The sequence below is a fragment of the Sitophilus oryzae genome, unplaced genomic scaffold (genome assembly GCF_002938485.1).
Source record: "Sitophilus oryzae breed Bouriz unplaced genomic scaffold, Soryzae_2.0 scaffold_1499_pilon_pilon, whole genome shotgun sequence".
Lineage (NCBI taxonomy): Eukaryota > Metazoa > Arthropoda > Insecta > Coleoptera > Curculionidae > Sitophilus > Sitophilus oryzae.
Genome location: NW_022146168.1, coordinates 5,112,317 through 5,122,915, shown reverse-complemented (window position 1 = coordinate 5,122,915; position 10,599 = coordinate 5,112,317). Strand labels below are relative to the sequence as shown.

Sequence of the window (10,599 nt, the reverse complement as noted above, 5' to 3'; positions counted from 1 at the left end):
AAATTTTCAAATTTACTCATTTTTTATTTTTTAAAATACACACACTTCAATCTGTTGAAATGAAATGTCCCGCATCCATCAAAGGTATGTTCCAATCACCATGACAACCGTTTACTTTGTTACTCGGCGCGGCCTATCTACTAAGTGGATATTTAAAGAAAAAATTTGAAATATTGAGGTTAATAGGTAGTGAAAATAAATATAGAGTGTTATGTATTTTCGAGAAGCCCATGCCAAGGCGAATAAGAAAATTTAAAAATATATAGGGGGTTCTATTTAAAAAAATATAAGTATAGTTAATATCTCAAAAAATATTTTTTCGAAAAAAAGTCTGACTACGCCACTGCATTCTACACAGAAAAGTGCCTTTACAATGCATAATTCATTTTTCCGTGGTTACTAAAATAAACAAACTATCGAACATCTTCAAAAAGTACAAAATTTGAGAATTCCCCTGTAGCTTCTAAACCGATCAAGATAGCCACGATCCGTTTACGCCATTTAATTTTTTCAAAAAAAGAATCCGCGACTGCAGTATCAAAATTTGAATATTTCTCACGGTTTCCTAGATACCCTCTATAGAAACAACCAAAATGGTCCACCCTGTACATTGGTCGAGCTTTATGCAGGGTGTTCCTTATATGACATGCTAATATTTAAGAGTGTGATTCTTGGACCTATTCTAAGAGAAAAACTTCATATGTATGTATATCCTAAACATAATTTCCGAGATACAGGGTGGTAAATTTTTGTAAAAAACCTTTTTTCATAATAACTCTGATTTATTTCAGATATCTTTATAAAACTTGATACATGTCTTCTATGCATCAAAATCCCTTTTTCGTCCATACGGGTTTTACATTGAATAGTTTTGAAGAAAAAAGTGGTACACCACTGACTTCTCTTAAAATGAAAAATATTTTCAAAATCTCCTTTCATTTCTAAACATTTTTTCTCTTGATTTTTTTCGTCCGACGCATAATTTTTGCTTAAAAAAATTAAACTCAGTTTATTAGTGTCAAAGCGCTAAAATATGTGGTGACTGTTGTTTGGAAATCATTAGGAAATTAAGAAATAAAACAATTTTTTAGTTTGTCAAAATAAGCATTTTGGTGCATGGTAAACGTGTGTATCAAATATATCAAATAAAAAAAAATCCGCGAACCTTGCGACCGCGATATTAAAATAAAAGCCAGTTTTCTATAAAAACATTTTTATTTAGAGAAGATAAAATTGTACATGAAGGTCTGTCTTGTCCGACACATCAACTTCTCAGGATATAGCTGACACATATATCAACATCGATATATATTATTCACAGTGAAAAAATTCGAAGTACACCTTCGACATAAAGAAAAAAAATATAAAAACTAAACGAAAAACTCTATTTTTGTCGAAATATCTTTTCAAGATTATCTCATTTTTAAACATCTACCTAAGAAACCTATTTTATCACAGTTACAAACATAAATATGATCAGATAAGTTTGCTTTTCATCATTATAAATAAATTAATGGAACATTTATTTAAGAACATATACGTTGAAGTAGAAAAAAAAACATTGCAACTCTATTTTTTCCTTACTAAGTGGAATTGTTAGAATTAAAATACTGGAGAATCCGTGCGAATTGAACTGACGACTGTCTGCTTAATAACCTGCAATCAAACAAACACGGAATTAGCACATTTTCCTATCTAGCTTTCATTCAAATTATCAAGACACAGAAATAATTAAATAAATCAGCTGATAATTATAATGAAAAGCGAAATTTACCGTTGCTTTTGCCATATCAGTTGCTATTACCATTCATTTTTCCATATCCGCCGCCGTTTCCACTGAATCTAGTGTGCTGTCTGGGGGGACCGTTCTCCCTTCCTTTGAATCCGCCCCCGTAGCCCCATTTGTTGTTGCCCTTGCCGCCACCGAAACCGCCAAACCGTGAAGCCATTTCTTGCAATTTTGGGTTAACCTCCTAGAATAAAAGGAGAAATAAATAAAATAACTGTTTTAAGGAATTTTTAACGATTTAAAAAAATAATAAAAATAACTGTAGGGAAACTTGAGGATGGGATCCAGACTGTTAAACGTGTGGACACCGAAGGCATATTTCCCAAATCTATCTTCCTTTCAATAGCATTCATGCTCTGCTAATGATTTCGGCGGAGGCATGCCAATTTGAAAGGAATTATCAAAAACATTGTAATAATTTAAGAGACCTTTGAGAGAGTCTATGAATATGAGGGTTGAAAAGTTTACGATTTCATATCTCTACAAAGGTACCCATAAAAAAATAAATTAGAAAGTTTTATGGCGTTGTGAGGGTAGAACCAAACCAAACTTTTCACACTACCCCCGTATATCGAAAATACATTGCGTCAAGATCAGCGCAATAGCTACAAATCTAGATCATATATATACCTACGTGGATAAATCAACGCCATAAGTTTAGCATTAAAAAATATGTCTCCAACATCACGACATGCCATTTTCAAACCTTTATTACGTTATGAAACGTTCAATAAGTTTGTCTTTTCCGAGGACCTTACTTTGCGCATGCGCATTAAAAGTCGCACGTATTTCCAAAATAATCACAATTTTATACGGTTTCGAATGTACAAATTATACATTGTTATGGAAACTTATTTTTAATAATCTTATTTCCATTGTGTAACGACGCTTGTTTTTTGGGTTTTTTTATTTTAAAAATTGATATTAATTACTCTTTTATCGACCGCTTTTATATATCTAAGGATGCAAGTGTGTTCAATGAGAAATAATTTTAAGTTTGTGCAATTATATTTCTATTTTTTTTTCGTTGGACTTTCTAAAATGGCTAGAAAGTGTTTGGTGTCGGGACATTTGTATTAGAAGTTCTAATATAAATGTCCCGGAATTATCTTTTCATAGGCAAGTAAAGTATTCAGTTGTTCTTTTATTTATATTAAACCACATGCATACTTTCTGGTTAGATTTCCAAAGAATATTGATATTCATACAGAGTGGCTAAATGTATTTTTTATATAATTTAATTTTTGTGACAGTAAATAAACATTCAATTTATTGTTCAAATATAGGCATGTTACAAATTAAATTTTTAAAATTAACGTTCAAATTTGGCACGTGGACGATAGGTCGACAAGGATAGATAGAGTAGAAGCACCGCGTGTGCAACAAAAAAAAAAAGAAGATAAATGGAAGTCGTTGATATGGTAGTATATATGATCTAGGGTTATAAATGACGTCTGGATTTAACGCACAACAACTAGCAGACTTTCTCTTTATTTTCTGGATTGCATATCCTATGCCCTATGATCGAAAAAAAAATGTCTAAGACGATTGGGGAGTGACAATCGATAATTTTGGTAAGGTCAAGCTCTAGACGTCATTCACTCGGTGTGTACCCTCCTTTATTTTTTAATGGCGCCTTCTACCAATTGCCCTTAAGAAGGTTGTAATTTATTTTTATAATGAGTAGAACATATTGTGTACTTTAAAATTCAAGAAATTTTTTTTGGAAATAGATTTGTCTTGAAACGTTCTATCCATTTTTAATCTCTCTATCGTTGGTGTTAATTTTTAAGTAAATGTAAGTTTTTTAGTAAACGATTCTAGCGATTGACCTCACCAAAATTACCATCGATTGTTATTACCCAGCCGTCTGTGACGCCGTTTTTTTTTGACATACGGTATTTACTTCTCTATAGTTTATCTGTCATTCAAATGTCATGTGTAAAAATAGATCAAAATAAAAAAGTTAGACTTACTTGGTTAGCTTCCTTTAATACTGAAACCAGGTCTCGCGCCTGTTTGGAATTGGATGGTGTGAAGAAAGCGTAAGAGGTTCCTGTCGTGTCAGATCGACCAGTCCTTCCTATCCTGTGGATGTAGTCTTCGGAGGAATTGGGATAGTCGTAGTTAACGACGTACTTGATACCTTCAACGTCTAGAGCAAAACGATAGTTGAATCGGTGTGTAAAAGCAAGAGCGACGATTGGTTAGAAGCAAAATCAAGCGATACGGTTTTTAGAGTCGTTCCCCAACACCGATGTTAATTTTTATTCAAAAAAATGGAAAAGTTAACTTACGGTTTACATGTATTTAAGTTAGAAAACACAAAGAATGTCCAAAATATGAAATGATATTGATAAGTTGCTGGTAAACCGAGAAAAAATATTTTTTACAGTGATAGTTATTGATTATTATAAAAGTCTGCCAAGATCAATGAATAAAAAGTCTAAAAAATGGAACCTATCACCATTTGTATATCCATGCATTAGAGGCCAAACCAACGTAATTGAAGAAAGAAAACTATGTCAGGACTTGAATTAGTAAAAATATTGTGAATCTTAGGAAATCTGAAGAAATAGGTTTGAGAAGCAGTTATTTGTGCAGCATTCCTTGATAAAACAATTAAACAGTTCTTCACTAGCAAGTAATTATATACGCTAGTAGTAACAAACCAATTATAAGCTATACTGCAGCAATTTCAAATTATTATGTGTTAAACATATAATGGACAAACTAGTTTTTATCTAAAAACTAAAAAATTAAAGTTAAATATCTTAACGTTTCTTTAAATATCCCTAAACTTTTAATATAAACCTGTAATACCTCCCTCCAAATCACAAAAACCAATATTTTATCGATTATTCTGGACTTTTAACCAAAAATTAATATTAAAAAGCATGCAACAAAAACAAGAAATATTAAAGTATAATAAAGAAACAATGATACTAACCAAGTGTACAACGAAGATCCAACAAGTTGCGAATCGTGGCCTAGATTCAATTAATAGAGTAACTTTATAATTAGTAGCAGAATCTGCATTTGCTTCAGTGGACCACGCTCTTACTCATTTTAAATTACATCGTCTTGTCACAGACTAATCTTTTGTTTGGTCTACTCAAACACATCAGCAGATCCGACCAAAAGGAAGACAATATCAATCTTTGAATGAATGGCTCCGAGTTAACAAGTTATCCCTTCGGCGAATAATCTCTGTCCTCATATATCCAATTTTTTTTTCGAGCAAAGATTACAAGGGATTTCAGGGAAGTAATATCAGGGAATAGGACTTGGGATAGAGTAGGACGTCGGTAACTCGGGTTAATCTTGCCAACAAACAACAAATGACGATGTCACTATCTTCCACTGGTCTTAAATACAAGAGGCACCCGCAAGACATATTGTATCCTTACACAACATATCTTTCGTTTTTTAGAACACAACAATTGACATAATTAAATGCTATCCTGCTTGTGCCTCTGAAACAAAAAAGGACAACCAGACTGATTAATATAAAATTATTCAAAAACTGTCAATTAAAATTAAATGCCATTTCAGGGAGACATTAAACCCTGCTTGAACTAAACTTAATAAAAAAATCTTAAAACAAATGCAGGGCTTAATATCACCCTGTGTCTTAATATAATAATACCCTATCTACTAAAACTAACTAAACTAGAATATATCATAAAAGTTTTTATAAAATACAAGTCTTAGTAGTTTTTTTTTAATTAAAAGTATTATTAACTCAAATATATACTACTGTATTAAATACAGATTTACAGTCTGGAAAATCCTAAATTGATGCTACTAATAAAAAACTTTCGTTCAAAACAGTTTCAGTTACTCGTTGAATCTCAAAAATCACAATTTTAAACTTAGGATCTTGAAAATGTTAAATAACAGCTTTTTTAAAGCTTACCTAATCCTCTGGCGGCTACATCGGTGGCAACCAAAATGGTGGCCTTGCCATTTCTGAACTCCCTCAGAACGTAGTCGCGTTCCTGTTGGCTTTTGTCTCCATGCATGCACACTGCCGGCCAACCGAACCTTCTGATGGTTTCAGTGATTCCCTCTACTTTCTTCTTGGTCTCAACGAAAATGATTATTTTTTCTATTGCCTCGTTGTTGCCCCCAATTTCTTGCAAAAGCGTGTTCAATCTGGTAGAGGACAAAAAGAAAAACAGTTAGATTGCTAATTGCGCAAACTAAAATTATAAAACGGGTTTAAAAAAAGGTCAGGTCTTCTTAGAGGTAAAGGGTGTAATTAGAATAATCATATATATTCATTTACTTTTCTCATCATATAATTAATTATTAAGAAATTCCGCATAAACTTTTTTTAAACAACTTATTAGTTCTCATTTGTTGCAAACTTTTAGGCACATCCTGTATATCAATTTTCAATAAATGACAGTTAAAGATCAAATTATCATTTCAAGACTAACACGACGCCCTTTTTCGACTGTATGATAGTTGTCTGTATGAATCTCAATAAAATAGAAACAATTGAAAATAACATAGATTTATCCAGTACAACAAGGAAACTAGATAAAAGAAGGATGCATTCGGTCCTTTTAAATATCCTACTTAAAGGGACCAAATACAAAGCGCACGCGTATGATGAATCGCTACAAAAAAGCTGTTTCACAGACCTAACCGCAAAACATATTCCGATGCACGTCACGTCATCAATCATATCAAAATTGACACTACAGCCTATAAATCTGACTAAATGAAATTTTGATAAAGATGTTAAAATTTGTTGTATAATTTAAGATCCCGAACAGCTTTTCATTTTACTTTAAAGAGCAAATAGTTGTAACAGATATTTTATTTAGATTAAAGCTGCAAAAACTCGTTTAAACCGAATTTTATTATCGCCAGGTTGGCCACGTTGCGCCGTGTTCAACGTTGTCGTTTATTATTTAACGATTTATCATGTCAGTCATTATTTAGTATAATATTGTGTTGTTGAATCTTTGTGAGTAATTGTCGATTTTTTTTGCCGATTTTTATAGCCTTTTTTAAAAAATGGTACTTTTAAGCACAAACAGTTCTTTTAAGAACTAAATTTTCGAATTTTTATGTTGCATTTCTTGAAATTGTGTGTTAAAAATATGCCAAAGCAAAGAGCTTTTAGCTTCCCTGATAAACTATTTTAAACAATAACGCGACAATAAAGCTCCTTTATTACCCTCGACTACAGTCAGAGAAGTTTGGTAAGCATATTATACCACTTTCAAAGTTATTTTTGCTTATTTCTATTTGTAGCAAGTAGCTGTCTTAAATTTAAATTTTTCTACTGTGAGTGCAGTTTCACAAGCTGTTAATGTTAAAGAGCTATTAAAAAGTAAAATAAGCTATAAAACAAATAAATTAATTACTAAAATATTAAGATTCATCTAATAAATCCATCACAATCTGGCAGCGCTGTTACCATCGCTTGTCACTCAAAGTTGATTAGGTGCATCAGAATTTTTTTTGCGATTACTATACATTTTTTTACAAAAAGCAAAAATGCATGCGAGAAAAAGAACGAAGTCTGACAGCGACATAACCCTATTAAAGGTCCGAGATTATGGCGGTGTTTATCAGCAAAACGAAATAAGTGCCACATCTGTAAGTTAATCTATGATAACACAATATCGAATAAAGTAATTTTTGGATAAAAATGTAATAAATATATCTAGCATCTTTCTATTGAATGTCAAAATACCGGAATAAAGATATCAGAATGGGAATGACCTAATTATTAATGGGGTAAAATTTTTTAACTTACTTCCTTTCCTTTTCATGTTCTTGACATACGTCAACGATTTGCAAAATGTTATGATTGGCAGATAGTTGTAAGGAACCAACGTTCAACTGTACATAAGATTTCATGTAATCAGAAGCCAACTTCTTGACCTCTTTGGGCCACGTCGCCGACCACATCAGAGTTTGCCTGTCCGGCCTGATCTGACCGATAATTTTCCTGATTTGAGGTTCGAAACCCATGTCCAACATCCTGTCGGCTTCGTCCAAAACCAAATAGGTGCACCGCTCCAAGTTTGTGGTTCCCCTTTCCAGGAAATCAATCAGTCTACCTGGAGTGGCGATGCAAATCTCAACGCCCCTTTCCATTTCTCGCGCCTGGGGCGATTTAGGAGCCCCGCCGAAGATGCACACGTTACGAATGTGCGAGGACTTGCCGAAATCGTTGGCCACTTGCTGGATCTGTTGGGCCAATTCTCTGGTCGGGGCCAGGATCAAGGCGATCGGTCCGTCGCCCTGTCGAATTTCAGGCTGATTGTTGATGTGAACAATGGCGGGTAGAACATATGCCAATGTTTTACCTGGAAAGTAACATTGTCAATGAAAAAAACGGAGATACTGGATAAAATAAGATTGTTTTTAATAACGTTTGATCAGGTCTTCTTAGAGGATAAAAGGGTGCTATTAATAATCAACGTCTTTCATTTACTTGTCTCATCATTTGTATTTTCATACTGCAAAAAATTGATTTTTTCCTAACAAAACAATCAATAGCCGCCCTTAAGCTCTATCATCTGGTAGTAACCAATTAATATCTCTGTACAGCTGTAAAAGTACATTATTTTATGTACTTTAAAAGTATCTTTTTTTTGTAAATTTACTTATATTTTTTCCAGTGTAGGCAAAACGACAGTTCTGTTAAAACTGAATGCACCCGTCAGTTCTAAGCCTAGTTTTTATCTATGCGTATTTCAGCCGATTTCTGCGCAAAAATAACGTCATAATTTTTAAAATATTGACTGCCAAGCAAGAGTTATACACTATATTTCATACATCAAACTTTTAGTTACGTAATCGAGGGCGCGATTTTTAAATTCATTGTTGCCAACCACAGACATATTCGGCGACAGCCTAACTGACTGATGGGAGTTTACATTTCCCGCTGACGATTCAGGTGGTACCTCTGGTGTAAAAAATGTCAAGTTGCCACATTTATTTATTTCCTGACATTTTCATTCCTTTTGACACTTTAGTTTTATATTACAAGTTTCTGGTTTAAATAGTGTTGTGATACAATAAGCTCGAAAATGTTTACTAGCAGACCTTGCAGTCGAACATTGTTCTTTTTAGAACTTCTTTTAGTACTAAGTGTACAGGGTGGGTCAAATTCGACGCTTTTAAATGGAAACACCCTTTTCTATAGGAGACAGACAAAAACTAATATCGGTGTCAGGAGCTCAATTTTTGTCAAAAACATGATGGTGAAAACCGCATATCGATATCTGTTACCGTTTCGGAGTTACGGGGTGTTTTTCAAAAATATGCATTTTTAACAAATCGCTGTAACTTTTTTGCTATGGAAAATTTTGTATTTTTATGAAAACATTTCCAAACACCTTTTTAAGTAGAATTTAATGGTTTAAGTATAATTCTTTTAAAATTAATAATTTAAGAATTATCAACAGAAAATTTGATTTTTTATATGGGACACCCTGTATATTTTTAATTTATTGAAAAGAACTTAAAATTACTTTTCCAAAAATATAACACACTATTTTGCTCGATTCCTCTTTGAGATATAGACATATAGAGTATATAAAAATTCGCCCGCTTTAAATAAGTAGGCTTTGAACGGCACCGGCTGTAATACAAAAAAATTCTAGCTGTGAGATCATCAATTAAAACGAAAATAATATTTGCTATGAAAGATGCAGAATTTTATAACAATTTAAAATATATTTAACCAACATCAACACATTATTTAAACTATATCTAATAACAATAAAAATAAATAGCAAACCAAGACATGAGATTTTGCTACAGGTGTTCGAAATATCGACTGTCTTACGTTATGGACAGACGGGGCAGTTTTTGAACATTTCTCGCGGAATTCATTAATTCAATGGGGGTGAAAGATACCCTCTCATAACTGCTAAGTATTTCTAATTCTTGTCTAGATTATACGGAAGAATAAGGAACCTTTATTCTTCCGCAAATATATCCATAGGATTAGATCCATATCATTAGGTCAGGCGGCCTCGACGGCCCACGGCTGGGATCTTGGTTAGCTATTCAATTATTCTTGAAATTGATGCAAATATTTGCTGATAACTTCAGCGTTCAGAGGCGGTGCGTCGTCTTGCTGGAAAAATATGTTTTCGAGTTCCATTAAGGGCATATCTTCAATAAGTGGTACAAAGACTACTAGTTTAAAGTGGCGAACTTTTAAAAATTCTGTATTTCGAAGGGGATTATAACAAAATATCAAGTGTGCTATATTTTTGGAAAGGCAATTTTAAATTCTTTTCAGTTAATTAAAAATATAGAGGGTCTCCTAAATAAAAAATCAATTTTTCTGTTGATAACTCTTAAATTATTAATTTTAAAAAAATTATACTTAAACCATTAAATTCTACGTAAAAAGGTGCAATTTCCAAATGTTTTCATAGAAATACAAAATTTTCCATAGTAAAAAAGTTACAGCGATTTGTTAAAAATGCACATTTTTGAAAAACACCCCGTAACTCCGAAATGGTAACAGATAGTATTGATGTGCCGTTTTCACCAACATGTTTTTGATGAAAATTCTCCAGAATGAGCTCCAGACACCGATATTAGTTTTTGTCTATCTCCTATAGAAAAGGGAGTTTCCATTTAAAAGCGTCGAATTTAACCCACCCTGTACAAGATAGTTTAATAGCCGTAAAAAAACTCATCGCAACTTTATTAGAATATTTTGAACGATAAAGCGGTAGTAGTGGCCTTTTATGTCCCTTAAGTGCTGTTAAGGTGAGTTTTGTTGATGTAATTAATAACTGTTTATTTATTTATAATTA

General features: G+C 32.7%; 1 protein-coding gene across 1 annotated transcript in view; it reads right to left on the bottom strand.

Moving 5' to 3' along the window:
* Positions 1–1,196: 1,196 nt before the first annotated feature.
* Positions 1,197–10,599, bottom strand: part of LOC115877965 — a 31,143-nt gene continuing 21,740 nt past the window's right edge. The window contains exons 14-18 of the mRNA XM_030894316.1: positions 7,569–8,124; positions 5,709–5,947; positions 3,766–3,944; positions 1,775–1,973; positions 1,197–1,656 (exon numbers count right to left, since the gene is read on the bottom strand). Of these exons, the coding sequence (XP_030750176.1) occupies positions 1,791–1,973; positions 3,766–3,944; positions 5,709–5,947; positions 7,569–8,124 (1,157 nt within the window). The 3' untranslated portion in view covers positions 1,197–1,656; positions 1,775–1,790. The remainder of the gene's footprint in view (positions 1,657–1,774; positions 1,974–3,765; positions 3,945–5,708; positions 5,948–7,568; positions 8,125–10,599) is intronic.